General features: G+C 41.7%; 1 protein-coding gene across 5 annotated transcripts in view; it reads right to left on the reverse strand.

Annotated features, from left to right (window-relative positions):
- LOC121937905 (myosin-10-like) overlaps positions 1 to 21,363 on the reverse strand; it is a 94,463-nt gene extending 73,100 nt beyond the window's left edge. For 4 of the 5 annotated variants that reach the window (XM_088091291.1, XM_088091289.1, XM_088091290.1 and 1 more), the window contains exons 1-3: positions 21,195 to 21,363; positions 18,559 to 18,932; positions 9,535 to 9,691 (exon numbers count right to left, since the gene is read on the reverse strand). In XM_088091291.1, coding sequence (XP_087947417.1) covers positions 9,535 to 9,691; positions 18,559 to 18,903 — 502 coding nt within the window. In that variant the 5' untranslated portion in view covers positions 18,904 to 18,932; positions 21,195 to 21,363. Of the gene's footprint in view, positions 1 to 9,534; positions 9,692 to 18,558; positions 18,933 to 21,005; positions 21,153 to 21,194 lie in introns of those variants that run through there. The other variant, XM_088091288.1, reaches the window with a different exon arrangement.

The raw sequence follows: 21,363 nt of genomic DNA on the forward strand, positions 1-21,363 counted from the left end.
ACGTAACCATAAATCTGAACTGATGGATGAACCCACCAACAGAAATATGATTTTATCCTGTATGAACTCCACAGCTGTCTGCCGCCGAAGACACAGCTTTCCGTGTGTGTGTGTGTGTGTGTGTGTGTGTGTGTGTGTGTGAGAGACAGCGTGTGTTTGCCGCACACTTATGCAACTGTTTAACTCTTTGAAACCTTGGTAAATTGTCAAGATTTCTTTTTAAATCATGGGGGTGAAGGCAATGGGCAATTTATGAAAAAAATACCCCAAAATTGGCAAAAAAACTCTGAAAAGTAACAGAAATTACCTGAAAAATTAGCAAACTGGCCTGAAAAAGTGCTAAGAAAATTAGCAATTTCCTGTAAAATAGTCCTTCCTTTAGCAAAAATATAAATAAGTAATTATGTCAAACAGAAATTTTGTTTTCTTGACATATTTTTTTCTAAAGTTAAATTTTTTTTTTTTTTTTTTTTACCAATTTCTTGCGAGAGGTGGGACATTTCTCGCCAAGCTGCTCATAACATATTTTCCCATGTTTTTGAAAGTAATCAAACCAATTTTCTCACGATTCAAAGGTATAAATACTTAGTAAAAAGTGTCTGAATGCAGCACAAGAAAAGTGACATCGATCCAAGTTTCAAAGGGTTAAACAGGCGTCCCCATTTGTCTGAGAGTCATCTCTTGAACATGTAACTCAGTACACAAGCCTTTTTGAAGACCGGGAAAAGTCCCTGACAAACACACACACACACACACACACACACACACACACACACACACACACACACACACACACACACACACAGCTTACTCCCGTTGACCCTCCACACCTGTCTTGTCACTCAGGCCCTGGGTGTGCCCTCCACCAGCCTCCCTCACTGCCCCAACAAGAGGCCTCATTTCCCAGAGAAGAGCCCACAGCTCCATGCCTCCCCCGTCTGCACACACACACACATACACACACATACACACACACACACAAACACACACACTGGTCCCAGCCCCCTTCACACTGCACAAAGCCCCCATTGTGAGGCACAATGCTGGCCGCCCCCTCTGCCTTTCCCCTGTACCCTCTGCTCTGTTTCCCCCATAACTCTGTCCCTTCTGCCCCCTCTCGCTTTTGCCGGACTCCCTCGTCCTCTCCTCTCTGCTCTCTCCTCTCCGCTCTGAAATCTCGTCTGTTGATCATGACTGTAGGGGTCTACTCTTTTATCCCAGCGTAGCCCCCCCAACTATCCCCTTCAATATGAAGGTCTCTCTTCTCTCCCCGTTTCCCCAGCGTGGCCCTCCCTCTCGTCTCCAAGACTGTTGTTACCCTCGCCGTGGCCCTCTCTGCTCTGCTGCATGAGAGACATTTCATATCTATAGTCATGTAAGGCAGGACTTAGAAACTATAGATCGCAACCCTCTTTTCAGGTTGTTTACGTTGCTACTTCCAATCACAATCTAATCCATGTGCGTTTACAGTTTTGCAAAAACATGCAATTCCTCCTGTCCAGACAGGACATCCAGATACAAACTGTGTGTGAGTGCCAGGTGTAAATGAGGCATTAAAGGGGATCGATGCCTAGTTTCAAAATGCATGTTATTCCTGTGGTCTAAGACAGTCCAAAAATACACGCTGATGTACATATATTTCTCACAAATCCAAAAACTAGGGTACTAAAACTCAAATCTGTGAGGTCACAAAGTCTGGAGCTGCTCCACAGACAACGAATGGTGAAAGATACACACCTACACACACACCTCTGACACACAACAAACAGTGATAAATGAAACAAGTCCCATTACAAAATAAATTCTCATGCCAAGTCAAGACTATACATTCTTTTATTATTGTGTATTATTCTGTCCTTACTATTAACACTTTTATTTTATTGTCTTATTTTTGTTTTGATTACTTTTTATTACTTTTTACGTTTTATTGATTACTATCATTATTATTACGTTTTATTGCTGTTTGTTTCTGTTGTAATGTAAAGTTATGTTGTCTCGGACCTCAGGAAGGCTGGCTTGTCACCTCGGCGTCAGCTAATGGGGATGCTTATAATAAACAATATAAATAATTGGTTTTTTTTGGCTGGTGAGGGAAAAATGCAAAAAAATAAGCAAAAAAACAACCTCATTCGACTCTTAGTCAACAAGGCACCACCTGACGCATCAGAGTTAACCATTTAAACACCTTACTGACACCTATCCCTCTCACACTTACTACAAGTAAGTAGTAGTAGAAGTAGAAGTAACAAAGGCAAAAACGCTGTGCCGGCCCCGCCCCTCTGTGGGAAATGAGTGCTTTTGCTTTGTCTTTGTGAAGACGTTTCTGAACATAACATGTTGTGCCTACAGTGCCATCTGTGCTGCTCCATAACGTCGACCATGGGGTGGAGTCACCAGACTGGCTCTAATCTACAGAAATCCCACTTCTGTATGTGCCTTTTCAGATCTGCGTCTGCCAAACTGCAAACCAAATTCTTTCAATTAAATGTTTCCTTTCCTGCTGGAAAAGTGGACACACATGTAAGCGAGCATAATGTGTAACATGCTCGACGCTTTTGAAGAGAGGTTGGCGACTGTACAGGGCATGTGGTATGTGCAGAGCTATCTGTGGCATCCACCTCAGAAAATAACGTCGGGCTCCGTGGAGGCGATGTGGTTTCGTGACTGACCTCAGATACAGTAACTCTTCTCACTGTACTGAGCCACCTGAGAGTAAATCTGCCTAATCCCGGGTTTCCCACACATTCATTTACTTTGTGGCCCGCCACAAGTAAAACATCTGCCACCACGTTTTGATTTTTTTCTCTTGTTTTTGGAGCTTGGCCATCATTAGGAGCGCTAATAAAATGTATAACAGTGATACTAAACTTACGGTCCGCAGGCCAAATCTGGCCCCTGAACTATTTTCTAATTCACAAAAAAAAAGTGATCCACACTGGGAATTATTTTTTGACGTTTAGTATACATAAGGTACCAGAGTGCATAAAACAGCCTCAAAATAAAGCTTGATTATCAACAAAGTGCCATCCCCCGACAGAGGTCCTAACCAAGCCCGAAATGTCTTAAAATCCTAGAAACGTCCTAAAACCCTAAAACCATCCTAAAATCCTACAAATGTCCTAAAACCCTGAAACCGTTCTGAAATCCTACAAATGTCCTAAAATTCTAGAAACATCAAAAAGCCCTGGAAATGTCCAAAAATCTGAAAAATGTCCACAAATCGTGGAAACATCCTTAAGACACTAGAAACACCCTAAAATCCAAGAAGTATTCCAAAATCCCATAAACATCCCAAAATCCTAGTAAAGAAATGTCCTAACATCTAAGAGATGTCCTAAAATCCTACAAACATCCTAAAATCCTAGGAAAGAAATGTCCTAAAATTCTAGACAAGAAGTATCCTAAAAACCGAGACATGTATAAACTGCTTAATCATTGTGCCTCACTCTCGGAGCGCAGAGCGTACTCTGGGCACAGATGGAGCGGGAGAACGACAGACACAGTAAAAGTAAAATTCGACGGTTGATTGTGCTGGGTTTAACAGTTTGAAGTGCCTCGCCTCTGTAGCAGCTGCTCATCAGTCTAATCAGCTGTGAACAACAATACGCACACAAAAAATGAAAAAAATAAAAAATAAAACGAAATAAAATGAATAAAATAAAATAAAATAAAATAAAATAAAATAAAATAAAATAAAATAAAATAAAATAAAATAAAATAAGCAGCATTAGTCAGACACAATCAACTAACTAATGAGATAAAAAAAAAAATTAATGAAAACTGCCAAACACATAAACAAATGCATCCACACAGACGCAGGGGATCTGGAAACCCGCCAGACTCTGAGCCGTGTGGTCTGGCTAGTTGAGGGGTGAAATAAGAGAAAATTGGGACACAACGTTGTCAGTTAAACAGAGGCCTAACCATGGCAACCCTGGCTGTATCCTGACGTGGAGGAGTGATGACAAGGTGGACATTCCTCACACTTGTCCTCCTGTGTTGCGCGATCAAAGGAAGAGGAGGAAAAGCAAACGCAGCCACCGAAAAGCTTCCAGCAGGGCCACGGTTTGTATTTTTCATGTTCAGTGAAAGGCGACCAAACTGCCCTCGAGGACGGGGGGAATTTTCCTCTTTAGTGTCTTCCAAACCAGAACATTCTGGTTAAAAGAAAGAAAGACTGGGCAAACTGGTAAGTAAAGCAAAGAAAGGGGTGGAAATGAGAGAGGCCAGCTGCTTCAGTCTCTGAGAGAAGAAAGACAGCAATTACAAAACGGCAGGAGATCCTAAATAGATTTCAACAACTTTAAAAGACGCAGCTGAACAGGACATTAGCCACACTAAAAGGGCTGAAGGAGATTCGGTCAGTAACGCACGCCACGGTCCTGACATATAATTACCAATAACTTTCCAGGACTTTTCCATGACTTCGAGGATAATTTTAAAGACCAAACATTCTCTGAAACTTGATACTCCTCATAGCTTCTTTTTCATTCCTACATATTAGCTTGTTAAAGTATATATTATTTAAAAAGTAATGAATTCAGAACAGGAATTTTTGTAAAAAAAAAAAAAAAAAAAAAAAAAAAAATTATATATATATAGGTATTTTTAAGCAAAAAAAGGTGATTTTTTCTACAAATTTTTTGGCTATTTTTTAAAGGGAAAAGGGTGATTTCTTTATTCTTTTTTTTTATTTCAATTTTTTACTTCAAACATTTTTGGAAATTTTTTAAGAAAAAAAATGCTGATTTTTTTTCCTTTAAACATTTCTGATGATTTTTTAAAGAAGATTTTAAGATTTTTTTAATTTCTTTGAAATTTTGTGTTGATTGTTTGAAAGGCATCTATTCCTTAAAAATCACAAGAAAACCTGTAATTTATCATGGCCAGAAACAGGAAAGACTGTCATTGGATTTTCACATTTCTGATGGTCCTTGAACACATCATGTGTTATTATACAGGTTTGTGAGACAAAGTTCCATGACTTTCCCAAAACCTTGACATATATATATTATATTAAGTTCTCCAAAATGTATTCAGGTCTGGAAATTGCTATCTGCAAATTCCATGACTTTTCCTGGTTTTTCATGACCGTGCACACCCTGACACACAAAAATCCCTCACCGCTGCCGCCTAAAACACTGTCACTCACAAAGTGACACCTCTATCTGAGATCCCGGGGGAAGGTTATTTCGGTCGCGCGCAGATACACACACAGGTATCCATGGCAGCCCAGCAGTGGGTAACGGGCTGCTCCTCGGACGACCGTGACAACTCGACGATGACTCAGCTTTGTTGAATTTAGCACAGCATGGTATGGAAAGCTGGGACAATGATGACCTCATTCCACTGGCGGCTGTGCCCGTCCCCTCGTAAAGGGACAACGGTCCCGAAGAATGAACGCCGAGTCCGACGACGGAAAAAAGGGGGTCAGGGAGAAGAATGGGGGCACAGGAGAGGTGTCCCATATCCAGACAAACATCTTGCATAGTGATGACAGGATGTGAGGAGTGTGTGTGTGTGTGTGTGTGTGTGTGTGTGTGTGTGTGTGTGTGTGTGTGTGTGTGTGTGTGAGATTCTTTGAGTGTTTTTGGTTTTGAGTAAAGCTATATTTATATGACAAGTGCAACAAAAGAGAATAAAATAGGAGGAAGTAAATGATTTCAGGAGAAAATGAGTGACTGAAGAATGTTTGTTAGCCTCATATAATAAATAAAGTTCTCCTCCAAATACATTTTAATGTGATGTTTATGAGTTTTTTTGTTTTGGTTTGGTTTTTTTTGTTAATTCTTGAGTGGTCAAAAAACTCACATACTAAAGCGCCAAATCTGTGTAACAAATGGTGGTCTATCTGGTGTGACTATTGAGGCTTTAGGGGAGAGGCATACAACTTTAAATGGTTGTACTTTGTATTTATTTATCTATTTATTTCACTCCTGATTTTAAAAGAAAACATGCCCTTAAAGTTTTAAAAAAATTTAAAAATTCTTTAAATGTTTTTGGTGAATTTGAAAACTGATTGAAAATTAGATTTTTGTGTTTTGTTGTATCTTAAAAAATGTTTGGAATTTTTTAAAGAAAAAAATTGGTGCTTTTTTTAACTTTAATTTTTTTTTGCAATTTTTCAAAAAAAAAAAAAATTGGCGAAATTTTCTTTTTTCTTCAAAAAATGTTTTTGCTATTTGCTAATTTTATTGGCACTTTTCCTCTGCAAAAAATATAAATAAATACATAAAAGTTAAAAAAAAAAAATAAAAATAACACAAATCCCTAAATGGAAAACCGAATGCCTACCCACTTAACAAATATCCGAATAGCCCTGATATTCAGGTCCAGCCCTATTAGGATGCATATATGACATGCTAATGCCAATATTTCCTTCCGGGAACTGTGCTGATAATGTGCAGTTCATGGAGGCTTATATCAGTCTGCAAAAGACCCACAAGAAACCAGCCTGTGACCCACTTTGGGTCTGACTAATTGTTTTTGAATCCCTGATGTAGAAGAACCGCTGTGATAAGCAGAACCTTTATCACGGTCTATCAGTGTTTAGACAGCCTCAGCCTCTCTGCTGTGTGCCATCACTGTCAAACCGTGAAACAACAGCATTACTTTCACGCTGCTGTTTCACATCTGAAGGATTCGAGTCTTTAAATAACGTTTTTGCCAATGTTTACCTTTGCTTTCTTTTTTTTTTTTGTCCAAACGTTCTTCAGCCTCGATGTGACAACGTCACTGATTGTCCGGTTGACCTCCGACGTTTGTGTGTCTGGCTGATGTGCTGGAGGCTCTCTGTCATTACAGACCCTCAGGCTGATTTTTGGGACTCTGGGCTGTGCAGGCTGCGCCTCTCCATGCAGATAAGACTTACTGGAGCCCTGGGCACATAGCATACACTGTAGTGCAGTGGTTCCCAACTGGTGGGTTGTGATTCAAAAGTGGGTCGCAGGTCTTCTATAACCCCCAAATTCCACCGGGTCCGTCAACGGTGCGTTAAGGCCACAGCACGGCCTCTGGAGCCAATCGCAGACAATGATTCCACCGTGCGAGCGCAAATATGTTTTATTTTATTTCTTAATAAAGTTTTAATTAAAAAAAATAATAATTAATAAAAATTTTAAGTTATAAAAGTTTTATATAAATAAAATGATTTAATTAAGTTATCATTATCATTTTATCTTGTGTTTTTTATTAATTAATTAATTTTATTTATTTAATGTTTTTTGCCGGGCACGGACAGCAGTCACGTCAAGCTGCACATAGCATCTTGTACCAGGCAGGATGTCAAGCAACTGTGCATTTGGTCAATTTTCAAAATAAAGCGCCTTGCACACTCTCAGCATCATGTTTGACTTAACTAACATTATTACATCTACCGTATCTGCTCCTTCTCCGTCCACCAGGCCCTCTGTATTCTGACCAACAGGAAAATGAATGCTCCTGCTAACAGCCACTGTGCATGAAACAGACATTTTTAACAAAAACACTTAAAATCTCCAACATATCTATTTCATTCGTAATTTAATTATGAATTATTCATCTGTATAATTATTAGGATTGATATTTTTAACTAAAATACAGAAACAAATCTTCAACCTATTCCATCTTTAACTGGATTTGGTTTTTTTTAATACTGATCTATATAATTATCAAGATGAAAATGCTTTTTGACTGAAACACGGTTCTTTGATCTCCTTTGTTCCTGGTTGGACTGCAGCGCCACAAAGTGGGTAAAAACGTCAATAAATGGAATCAAAATAGTCAGAAAAGGAAAGCATTTATGTGTGTAGCCAAGGAGAATGGTAGAGTCACAAAAATCAAGGAAGAATTACCACAAAATCGTAGCAAAATGACAAAATAAGCACAATGTCATCAAGCCTAAAGTATCAGCTGGCAGGACGCTCTTATTCTGAAATGCTCCCGGATATAGAGCTGCGTGGGAGACGCAGAAAAAATTTCGTCAACACGCTGCTGGTGGATTCGAGGTGTTAATAAAACACGAGTGTCACTTTACTTCTGTTTATGTCTCGTTAAATGTCTGACCTTGACTTTACTGACGAGTATCTCTGCAAAGTTTGTCACCAGATGATGTTTTCATATTCCTCTCCTGAAAATATGAGACTCAAACGTACGCCAGGCAAACTCGATGAGGTATGTCACGAATACTTTTACCCTCAGGGAGGCGTTTCCCGGCAGCAAATACAAATATCTCCAAGAAATCTTTTCCCCATGTGCTGTTAAGGTGATACATGATGCGGGGACGTGTACCTGGAGTAAGGGGTGGTGACAATTCTACACGAATATTTATTTACTGTCATTATATTTGCTTGAATGTGTATCACTGAGAGCTATTTTTGTACTTTTTACATGGAATGTAATGTTTTTTTTGTCTTTAGGACATGTCTTTTATGTGTTTTATGGTGAAACTAAAGGCATATTTTCACATTTGTGGACAATAAAGTTTTCCTAACTCGTAATACAAAGGCCAGTGGCTGTCTAATACGGGAAACAAACATCGACAGACAACAACTGACATTACTGGTTTTCAGAGACTTTAGCAAACAGAGTTTAAAAACTAGAGCGAGGATACTGGTATCATATAAAACAAGAAGACAAAGGAGTCCATTGGTACTGATCACGTCATGCTGGCTTGTCGAAGGGCTAAATAAAGCTCCAAAGTTCGGATAAATATTGGCGAGGGAAAAAAGTGACGTGGCCATTTTCATGTGGGTCAATATATTTAAATATAAATCTCCAAATTTATGATTTTTTCTGTGGTGATCCTCAAGGTCTTGGTGTCTTAAAAGATTTGTGAGAAACTGCAAAATAAGGCTGTCCAACTGCACAAATCTATCCTTTTAAAATAATGACATCACTATGAATGAAACTCGTTTCTGAATTTGTGTGCTTGGAAACTAAAAAAATAAATAGTTCCAGTGGGTTAAAAAATAAATCAGTTCATGGTTTGGGGAAGTAGCAGCCGATAGAGCCAGAGAGTTACATAAGTGTAGCATACCGATCGCCAGCAAAAACAAGCTTAGTATGAACGGTAAAACTTAACGCTTCAGATCCTAAATCTTTTGCTCAGAGTTTACAGTTTAAATAAATGCTGTTGCCACGCAATTACCAACCAACAACGAGAAAGAAACAGCTGGAAAAGACAGTGAGCCTTCTACCTGACGTCCTCTCAATGACAGAAATTCAGACAAAATAAATCACGTCACATCCTCTCTGACCTTCTGACCTTTCACACACTTTCCTCACACTAATCTCCAGGGAAATGCACCCAAACCCTACGCCGTCTGCAAGTGAGCTAAACTTCCTGCAAAATGAGCACACACGTCATAAATAATACTTAACGGCCCAAACGATACCAGTCAAAAAACATTTGTATCTCCCTGGGGATTATAACGACTGCAAAATGATTTAATAATCCTGAAGCACGACACATGACATTTTCATAAACTCCAGACCAATAATGGCAGCGAGGAGCTCAAAGACAGATAAAAGGTCAGTTTGAGGAAAGTTTCCTACCTTGAAGCATGCAGCGGTATGCCGACTCAGAGATGGCGTAGATGTGTGGAGGCATCTCGTGCCTCTTCTTCCCTCTGTACATCTCGATGATGTTCTCTGAATAGATGGGCAGGTTCTTGTAGGGGTTGATGACCACACAGAACAGGCCAGAGTATGTCTGAAAATAAAAAACACAGAAAGTTAATACACAGCGAGGAACAAAGAGAAGCTGCAATATCAGAATCAACAAATACATCAGACACAAAAACATGAACTGTGCCGGAAAATGAACTCTCACTAGCCAGAATTTGTAGATGATAAAAAAGAAACTAGAAATATTGTCACGCAGTTGTTTGCCTCCACACACCAGTGAAGCTCCAGTTTATATCCACGTCTGGATGCTTCACACACATCTTTGACCCGACAGCAAAGATCTCTACAATCAGGACAGCTTCAAGATTAGAGTCACAAATTCAGTATCTGACCACCGAAATCTATTTAGCTAATCCTTGAGTCCACTCGAATGTTTGTGCTAAATTTGAAATTTCCTCAAATTGTTCATTCGATGACATGTTTACAAGAATAAGACAGATGTAAGGTCACAGTGATTTTGACCTTTGACCACCAAAATCTAATCAGTTCATCTTTGAGTGTAAGTGAACGTTTGTGCCAAATCTGAAAAAAATACCTCAAGGTGTTGGTGGCATATTGCACTCACAAAAATTAGACAGATGGGGTAATAGGGACCTCAACTTTTGAACTATGAGCATCAAAATCGAATCAGTTCATCCTTGAGTTCAAATGGATGTTTGTGCCAAATTTGGAAAAAATCCCTCAAGGTGTTGTTGGCATATTGCGCTCAAAAGAATTAGTAACAGGGACCTCAACTTTTGACCTATGAGCACCAAAATCGAATCAGTTCATCCTTGAGTCCAAATGGATGTTTGTGCCAAATTTGAAAAAAAAAAACCCTCAAGATGTTGCTGGCATATTGCGCGCACAAGAATTGGACAGATGGATTGATAGGGACCTCAACTTTTGTACTATGAGCACCAAAATCTTATCAGTTCACCCTTGAGCCCAAGTGGATGTTTGTGCCAAATTTGAAAGAATGTCTTCAAGCCGTTTGTGAGATATCGCGTTCCCAAGAATGTGCCAAAGGTACTACAGACGACCAGTCTGAAAACATAATGCCTCTGGCCTCGGCTAGCGCCGGCACAGAGGTATAAAAAAAAAAAAAACTAAAAAGAAACATGCAAGTTTCTAGCTGTTTAAATCATCAGTTCTGCATTCTATCAGTGCAGCGAGACCTGTCATTACCCACTTTGTAGGAGCTTACATCATCATTGCGGGTAAGCAACGCAGAGACAGATACAGAGCAGACTGAGAACTAAATGAGATACAGAACAGACTCTTGTCTCCTTCGCTGCGACTGAAGATCCAAGAGAGTCCTAATAAGAGTTCCTGCACTACACAATGTGAACAAACCGTGTATGATTATCAAAATGACTCATGTTGCAGTGAATAGCTTTGCTGCAAACATTTAGCCTACTTTCTGCCTCTTGGTGTTGCATTTGGCTGTGTAATTAGCCTGGAGATTTCTCCCCAGAGTGTGTGTGTGGTATGAACACTTCTCAGCTATGCTGGAGGCTGAATCGACCGGGCGGCACGGCAGCCAGGAATGACCGAGAGGCCCCTGCTGGGGCAACGGCTCTGTCTCACTCTGCAGATGCCATAGGGGCTTTGCATTCCCCCCTATAGACGACACAGAGAAAGAGCTGCTCGCCGGTAGTATGACTTTCATCACCGGCATGTTCGGCTAATCCTGGGGGGCTACGCAAATGCCCGTCTCTACTTACCTAACTAGCAGCCCACATACAGTCACTCAGCGTAAACCTTGACTACAGTTACATGCAGATGAATGCACATATGTTGACCTCAAATCTTTAAGAAGAGAAATATCACTTTTATATCTAAATGAGTGCACATAAGCAAGTTCTTTAAACACTTTCCAGTTGTTTGTTTGCACGTTTTTTTATAAAAGTAAGGCACCCAAATCCGTACTTATCCCACGAATTTTAAAAGGCTGCCATCACAACCAACGTGCTGACACGTTGTGATCATAAAATCACAGAAATGTCCTAAAATCTTAAAGACATGTATGGGGCTGCAGAGACTCAAAGCAAAGCGAGTGTCCCTGCTCTACAGTGACATTATTTTATAAAGCACATGTGCTTTTCCAATTAAAAAATAAAAATCAGGGGAACATAAACGGAAAATTAGAAGCATGATCGGTGAAATGTTTTGGTTTTCAAGAATTCAGGAGTCGTCTCCTCTCTGGACTGCCAGCATGGCGCTCGGGGCTCATAAAAAGCACATGTTTTCGACAGACTGTAATAAAAGACTGAGCCTCTGTTTTTTAAGAGCTTTATGTTTCAAGGAGCTGTCGATTCAGTTATCCTCTCCTGTTACTCCCTCTTACAATAAATGCCATCAAACCATAACGCAGTGCAGCCAAAAACCGCAGATGTAATATTTAGAAAAACTATGTCCTGCAGTGATTGTTTCATATCGAAGCATCAAAGATCGTCTGCTTGATAACTAAAACTACACCCAAGGCCGAGCGGGGCACCGCGCCACCAGTGACTCAGCAGCCTCAGATTCGTAAAGGCGCCCCACAGAGCAGACGGCACGCTGTAAGCCGTTACATAACAGCTCAGGTAGAGCCTCCGTCAGCACTGAGCGACTGATGCTCTGCACCGCTGATACAGACAGAAAGCAGGAGAGGAGGAGGGGGGAGCAGAGCGAGGAGACAGAAATAAGGAGAGCAGCGATGATTCGGCTGACGGGGCTCCCAGAGAAGCAGAGGTGTAACAAACAGTGAAGTGTGTTTTCAGCCTTCCTGTAAACTGCTCCCAACCTGAGGGGAGGAGAGAGAAACTCTAACTCTCCGTTTCGAGGCTAATGAAAAATGTATCCCCCCCTCTATCTGGAAACTGGAGCTGCTATAAATAGGGGGTGTGTGCTGTTCTCTTCACTTTGGCCACATGCAGCAACTGAGGCAGCTGGAGAGGCTGCAGAGACCTGGACTTAGGGTGGCAATATGGCTGATGATATAGACTCTCAGCCTGGCCAATTATTGGGACCGATATTTGGCATCATCTGTATCCGTATTGTATTTTAATGATTGTCGATTGAATATTTAAATTAAAAAGAAAGAGTTATCCTGGGAGGAACTTTTGCTCTGTAAAGCCTAGGGAGCTGTCTTTTTTTATTTAAATTTTATTTAGTATACAGACTGTTTACCAATATTGGCTCACATTGATCGCAATCCCCTTGTAATCATCATGACAGACCTGAAACTTGTTGCATGCTTGTTGTTTGCAATGCTGCTGCTTCCCATCCAGGAATTTTTGTGAGGGTCAATGCAGCACAAAGAACATTTACTCCCACTGTTGCCAGCTAGCGGAGCACACTGACTGAGCACCGCCTGCCAAACCGTCATGCCTGGCCCAGTCCAGGAAAGAGAAGGTGATATTTCCACTGTGAAATCAGATCCAGGGGAGGGCAAGCCGTGGCCTAGTAACAGCTGAGCAACACAGGCAACAGCAGACACAACAGCCGACCCCATCTGCCACCTCTGATCAGTCAGGCGGCGTGCCTGCCTGGGCAGTCCCGTCCCTGCTGCAGAGGCTGCAGAGGCTGCAGAGGCTGCTCTCTGGGTGCAGAGGCAGCAGAGGCTGCTCTCTGGGTGCAGAGGCTGCTCTCTGGGCGCAGAGGCTGCTCTATGGCTGCAGAGGCTGCAGAGGCTGCAGTGGCTGCAGAGGCTGCAGAGGCTGCAGCGGCTGCAGAGGCTGCTCTCTGGGTGTAGAGGCTGCAGAGGCTGCTCTCTGGCTGCAGAGGCTGCTCTCTGGCTGCAGAGGCTGCTCTCTGGGTGTAGAGGCTGCTCTATGGCTGCAGAGGCTGCTCTCTGGGTGTAGAGGCTGCAGAGGCTGCTCTCTGGGTGCAGAGGCTGCTCTCTGGCTGCAGCAGCTGCTCTCTGGCTGCAGCGGCTGCTCTCTGGCTGCAGAGGCTGCTCTCTGGCTGCAGCGGCTGCTCTCTGGTTGCAGAGGCTGCAGAGGCTGCTCTCTGGCTGCAGAGGCTGCTCTCTGGCTGCAGAGGCTGCTCTCTGGTTGCAGCAGCTGCTCTCTGGCTGCAGAGGCTGCAGACGCTGCTCTCTGGCTGCAGAGGCTGCTCTCTGGCTGCAGAGGCTGCTCTCTGGCTGCAGTGGCTACTCTCTGGCTGCAGAGGCTGCTCTCTGGCTGCAGAGGCTGCTCTCTGGCTGCAGAGGCTGCTCTCTGGTTGCAGCAGCTGCTCTCTGGCTGCAGAGGCTGCAGACGCTGCTCTCTGCTCTCTGGCTGCAGTGGCTACTCTCTGGCTGCAGAGGCTGCTCTCTGGGCGCAGAGGCTGCTCTCTGGCTGCAGAGGCAGCCTCGGTGCCATTGATCTGCAGAGGAGACCTTGACCGTTCCCCTGACAGTGCTTCACTCTGGTGATTTCATAACAAACACTGCAAATACTTCAGAGTTGGCTTTTGAAATGTGATCAATACACGCATATGCATGGTATCATATCACAGCAGGACACCTTCTGCTCCAGCTTTAACCCTTTGATACCCGAGCAAATTGGGCTGATTTCTGTCAAAAACATGGAAAAAGGCCATAAGCTACTTTCCAAGAAGTCAGTCCAAAAAAATAGTGAGAAATTAGTAAATAGTTATAGAAAATTACTGGAAAGTAAGTCAAAAGAGTTTAGGAAATAAACAAACAAAACAAGAAAAGTTACCCTAAGAAAATGCTAAAATATATATATATATATATTGTTTCCCTTTTTTTCTGTAACATAATTTTACATATAAAATTGAGGGAATTATAAATATAGTTTTCTGGATATTTTTCTCTTATTTTTTCTTTTTTTATCACATCTAATGATCCATCTACTAATCCACCCCAGCTAAACTCCTGAATGATTTCAGTTGTTTTTTAAAATGTTTTTTTAAGTAAAAAACAAACAAATAAAATAATTAAGAAAATTATTATCCAAGTGTTAAAAGGTTAATAAACTGGAAATTCTTGGTCGCTGAATTTTGGAGCGGGGAAAAAACTTGCACTGCAGTTGATGAATCGGTGTCATTCCCTGTTCGTTACATACTTGTGAAATCATGTTTGTGTTTGTCAAAATCATGGTGACATGAAAAAGCAAACAGGATGTCAAATGGTTACATCAGGATCCTGCAGAATGAGGGACCACATGTGGCTTTAATTCAAACGTGCAAAAACTCTCTCCATATGAGAGTAAGCATGCATTTTTGCTTTCGTTTGTTTTTCGATGCTGCTGCTGTGCCCGTCGCCCTGCAGCAGATCCAGCATTACAAACTAGAAAAACAGCCGAATAGGAAAATGGGACACGTACGTTCGGTTCTGGCATTTGCATCACAGAAATATTCAAAATGCTAAAAAAGTGAGGATACATGAGGTCAAGATGCAAGAAAGAAAGACACACGTCATGTTTGTGCAGGAGCAGCGAGGCAGGAGAGAAGCAGAGGGAGTGTGGGAAAGAGAGCGGAGTCGCCGAAGACAGGACGGACACTGAGCTGAAGTGGGCGGCAGGAGACAGACAGACGGACGATCTTTTTGCCATGGAGGAATGCTGAGGCTTTCTGACAGCTGAGGCTTATCTACCGACACAAAGGCCCGTTTGTAGCCCGCTAGTGTGGCGCAGCCTGGTGTGTATCCTGGTGTGTACCCGTGTGTATACTGGTGTGTGTCCTGGTGTATGTCCTGGTGTGTGTCCTGGTGTATACCCTGGTGTGTACCCTGGTGTGTACCCTGGTGTGTATCCTGGTGTGTTACCTGGTGTGTACCCTGGTGTGTATCCCGGTGTGTACCCTGGTATGTTATCTGGTGTATACCCTGGTGTGTATCCTGGTGTGTACCCTGGTGTGTACCCTGGTGTGTATCCTAGTGTGTTACCTGGTGTGTACCCTGGTGTGTACCCTGGTGTGTACCCTGGTGTGTATCCTGGTGTGTATCCTGGTGTGTACCCTGGTGTGTACCCTGGTGTGTATCCTGGTGTGTATCCTGGTGTGTATCCCGGTGTGTACCCTGGTGTGTACCCTGGTGTGTATCCTGGTGTGTATCCTGGTGTGTATCCCGGTGTGTATCCCGGTGTGTACCCTGGTGTAGGATCTGGGGTCATTAGGTAGGACCTCTTTTTCTGATAAAAAAGCTCTATTTTGCTGCTGTTTTATGCACTCTGGCACTTTATGTAAACTAAAAGTACAAAAACAATCCCCAGTGTGAATCACTTCATTTTTATTGTGAATTAGAAACTGGTTGGGAAGCCACCTGGCACCCTACTGGGCACCAGAGAATCAGCGTTTTAGCAGATGTTGATCACGCTATGATATAAATATGGAAATCTTCCCAGCGAACCTCGCTGAGGACACGGCCTGTGGGAGGCGTTACGTTAAGTCTGCAGTAGATGCCGCCGAGCTCAGGGGGGTAAGTCAAATACACTGGAAAACGTTTAGAGACGTAGGGGTTTCTTCTTCTAAGAGGGAGCTGAGAGGGAAAATTCTCTTCCTGATAGAAAACCAACACCGTCAGACACATGTTTTCAATTTCTCTTAGCCGAGGGGCAAATCAAGAAGCTCCGAAGCCAATTCTGAACCACGGAGACGAAACCATGACAGTACGGTATGAGAGGGAAAACAGAGAGGAGGAAACTGGGGGACAATTCAGTGCATATGAGAAACTGATAATACCACCTTAACTGAAGCATTCAGCTCTTTCTTTATGTGACCAAACTGACACACTCCCCTTTAGTTTTAACATCATTTAACGTGTAAGTATATATACATCACCCCTTTAACAGCAGCAGCATTGTGACCTCACAGCTGACATTTTCTACAGTCAAAATAGCTTTTCGAAAAAAAATTGCCAAAATCCAACTTCATTTTATACGATTTAGTGTTCTGATTATACTTTAATTCTGTTCATTTTGGCTGACAAATTGATGCATTTTACTTTTTACTTTTTTTTATACAAATCTAATAATTAATTCCAGATAAATCAGATGTTTTTTAAACATCTCATATATTTATTTTATTTTATGGAAATTTTTGTAATTGCGGGACATTTCTCGCCAAGCTGCTCATATTGTTTTTCATATGTTTTTTAAGTAAATTAAACCAATTTTCTCAGGTTTCAGAGGTTTAGATGCATGTGAAAGGCAGCACGAGAACACTAACAGGCATTGTAACCTCTCAGCTGACATTTACTACAATTAAAACAGCTTTTCGAAAAACTTGCCATACGATGCATTTTAGTATTTTGATTATACTGTCATTATGTACAATTTGGCTGAAAAAATGGTGCATCCCCAATTACGAGTGAATGCAAAAAATGTGGCCCGCCGTCCCTGAACCAGAGTGTCTCAGGTGATAACCAACCCACTTACTATTCTTGGAAAACATGTCACTAAATGGGTCAAGATCACAACTAGAACGCCACAGAGCCGCTCCGTCTGCAGTGAAACTGGATTATTGGGACATCGCGGTGATGCAGACCAGCACACAAACGCTGGCTGCGATAAATGCAGAGCAGTAACATACAATTAAGAGATAGTGACACGAAAAGCATTTTATTTTTTCGAAGATATCGCTTCTTTTCCTGCTGTGATTGTGCCCCCCAGAGCAGGTATTTTAGGAAAAAACAACATTTTTCTAACCGTAACCAAGTGGTTTTGTGCCTAAAGCTAACCACACATTGTTGAAGCATAAAGTTTGAACATATCCTGAACATAAGAACGCACAAATGTTACATATCTGTGGTTTGCAGAAATGTAAAATGGCAACTTTTTTTTTTTTGGCGACTGGGTTGCATTTTGGGCCAAATGTGTTTAGTTTTACACAGCAGGACTGCAACGGAAGAGAGAGAGAGGTCAAGCCGTCTCTGTGATCAAACAAGACCCGCCAGCGGGAGCGCAGAGCCGCACAAACAAACCGAAACCCGTCGTGTTTATGGAGGAGGCCTGCCTTCGGCTGAGGTGAGAGGAGCCGCGGGGGGAGGTAACAATCTGTAACCCAGAGGCACTCAGGAGATCCAGCAGGGCTGAAAGTCTGGCAATGTTTAAAAGACTAGCGAGACCCGTCACTCACACTGTGAGTGTGTGTGTGTGTGTGTGTGTGTGTGTGTGTGTGTGTGTGTGTGTGGTCAGGATTCATACAGAACAGCAAATAACTCAATGCCCTCTCTGTCCGCAAACAAAGAATAATAAATAACAGCTCTCAGTTTCACACAAGAGTGCAAAAGACAGACGGCTTTAGGTCAGTCCTGAAGCCCCGAACAGCTGAGTTGTTTTGAAAAACGTCACTGACGTCATGTTTTTAGCTGCACGGTTGCCTGTAGCTCCTGGTAAGGGAGTCACGGTCACTGTGTATCAATTTATCTTATAATCTTAATTTCAATTTGTTTTTTAGTTTGACTTTTAATTTTATCTTTTAACTTATCTTTCTATTTTGTCTTGATCCTGCTTAGAATAATAATAATAATAATAACAATAATAATTATAACGCATTACATCTAATTAATTAAATTTTAAAAATTGTAATAAAAACTTAAATGACCATAACAATAATAACATAACAACAACAATAATAATAATAATAATAATAATAATAATAATAATAATGCATTACATTTAATTAATTTAATTTAAAAAACTTAAATAACCATAACAATAATAATAATAATGCATTCACATGCTCCTATAATAATATAGTTTTCAACTTTCACTCGACTTTTCATCGGCATGAAGGTGAGTAGATAATGACTGAATTTTCATTTTTGGGTGGACTATTCCTTTAAGACTAATGAGCATACAGTCATTACTAAATCATAACTAGCTAGGGGTAAAATTTAATCTGCAGCCGTGAGAGGCAGGACATCTGTGAGTTTTGAGGGTAATTATTGGTGGACAGTATAAACTGTTAAAGTTTACTCACGTATATGAGTCCCGAGTAGTAGCGGTCCTTCAGGTTGTGCAGCACAGACGCCTCGTTCAGGCAGGTGAGCTCCGCCATGTCCTCCACCTTGCTAAACTTGGGCGGGTTCATCTTCTGGATGTCGTCCTTGTTGATCACAATTTTCTTGCCGTTCTCGGCCAGCTCCACCAGCACCTCCTCGCCGCGCTCCTCCCGGATACTGGCCGCCTCGAAGCCGTGGCGCTCTGAGGGGATCCACACCAGCTTCTTGGCCGTCCAGTCGGCCTGTGTGGCCGGGTTGTAGACCACCGCCCGGTCCACAAACAGGTACCGCTCCGGGTCCTCTTGCCCACTCCGATGAGACATCTTAGCTGTTACCAGAGCAACGTGGCCACCTGGAACAGACAGAGAGGGACGGCAACATTACAGGACGCGTAATCTATGAAACATCATACAAACCTCATGGACGCTTTAAGAACCCTCTAACAGACCTCCGTGTCTCAGTAGGGACTCATAACGTTTTGGTTTTTTACCTCAAGAGATAATTTTTAGGACAATTCTCACATTTTAGGACATTTTCAAGTTTGTTAGGACATTTGTAGGATTTTAGGACATTTCTATTATTTTAGAACGTTTCCAGGATTTTAGAACAATTCTTGCATTTTTGGTCATTTCCAGGATGTTAGGACATTTGTAGGAGTTTAGGACATTACTTGGATTTTGAAATGTTTCTAGGATTTTGGGACATTTCTGGGATGCAAGCATGTTTCAAGGATTTTAGAACAATTCTGAATTTTTGGACATTTCCAGCATGGTAAGTCATTTGTGAAGGTGTAGGACATTTCCAGGACTTTAGATCATTTCTAGGATTTTAGGACTTTCTAGAATGTAAGCATGTTTGAAGGGTTTTCAAGGGTTCTATGGACATTTCTGGGATTTTAGAACAATTCTTGTAGGACAATATTATAATTGTAGGACATTTCTATAATTTTAGAACATTTCTAGGATGTTAGAACAACTCTGGCATTTTTGGACATTTCCAGGATGTTAGGGCATTTGTAGGAGTTTAGGACATTTCTAGGATTGTAGCATGTCTCTAGAATTTTGGGACATTTCTGGGATGTAAGCATGTTTTAAGGATTTTAGAAAAAATCTGGCATTTTTGGACATTTCTAGGACTTTAGAACATTTCTAAGATGTTTCAAGGGTTTTCAAGGGTTCTATGGACATTTCTGGGATTTTAGAACAATTCTTGCATAATAGGACATTTCCAGAATTTTAGGACATTTCTATAATTGAAGGACATTTCTATAATTTTAGAACATTTTTAGGATTTTAGCATGTTTCAAGGATTTTAGAACAATTCTGGCATTTTTTGACATTTCCAGGATGTTAGGACATTTGTAGGAGTTTAGGACATTTCTAGGATTTTAGGACATTTCTAGGATGTAAGCATGTTTCAAGGGTTTTCAAGGGTTCTACGGACATTTCTGGGATTTTAAAACAATTCTTGCTTAATAGGACATTTCCAGGATTGTAGGACATTTCTATAATTGAAGGACAATTCTACAATTGTAGGACATTTCAATAATTTTAGAACATGTCTAAGATTTAAGGATGTTTCTAGAATTTCGGGAAAGTTTTAGGATGTTAGTGTTGTTACAGTGGATCCTCCACTGGCACTTTTTTTGATAAACAAGCTCTATTTTAATGCCATTTTATGCACTCTGGCAACTTATACTGAAAGTACAAAAGCAATACCCAGTGTGAATCACTTAAACTGTGCAACTGGCACCCCTGTACGTTGAATATCACTAGTATGTGGAAAAGTACTCCATACAACCCCACTCAAACAAAAAGTACTGTCCCTTTAACTCTAAAACTGATACAGTTTTGCAGACAATAACACCATAATACCTAGACTACAGTTGCAGCTTTTTGTGTGCCCCCCTGACATCTTTCAGTGGCCACCTCTGTAAAATTTTGGGAGCGCCCCTGCGTCTCTCTGAATGGGTCTGCACGGTAACAATGCGCATACTGCGTAGTCTCCAGCCTCTCACACAGCACATCAAACTGGACGGACAGACGTCGCGAATGACAAAATATCACCAGTAACCGCTTTATTAAAATCAAATGCAACCTTAAGGCACATCCCCGCCGTCCAGATCAAAGCTCATACCTGCACTTGTGCTCAGATACAGTTACACAACAGATGACATGACTGTGCACTGGCGAGTCCCCAAAAAAAGGCACAACGAGCGGAAAGTTGTGGTCCTGTTTACAAATATTTACGCTAATATCTGCGGTAAATAACCGCTGCGCAGCTAACTGTTGAGGCTAATTTAAAGTGAATAACGCCGGATAACGTTAGCTTAAAGTCCGGTTAGCGTCAGGATTCAAAAACAACAAACACGGCAAAGATAAAAGCGCACTCGTGAAGCTAGCTTACCGCGGCTAACAGCACTCACCTCGCGTTTATTCAGCGACATTTAAAGGTGAAATAAGTGTCAGCAGCTCAGCTCGCATTTAAAGGTGCGTTTTTCACTCACGAGCTAACGTTTCACGAGCTGAACTAAGTTTCCAGAGACATCCATCCGCCGCACGCGCTGCCTCCTCCCCTCTCGTACCTGTCCTCGCGCTCAGTTATAATAACTTACCTGGTGATAGTGTGCGAAGCAGCAGTCAGATCCTGTTCACCGAGCAGCAGTGCGTGTGTGTGTGTGTGTGTGTGTGTGCGCAACTCCACACCACTGAATGAAATGCGGGCATGTACCGGAGCTCCTCCGCCGCCTCAGAGCTGCTGCCGCCGCTGCTGCCTCCACACTG

This window comes from Plectropomus leopardus, chromosome 18 (genome assembly GCF_026936395.1).
Source record: "Plectropomus leopardus strain MGB_pleo_1.0 chromosome 18, ASM2693639v1, whole genome shotgun sequence".
In the NCBI taxonomy this organism is placed as follows: Eukaryota; Metazoa; Chordata; class Actinopteri; order Perciformes; family Serranidae; genus Plectropomus; species Plectropomus leopardus.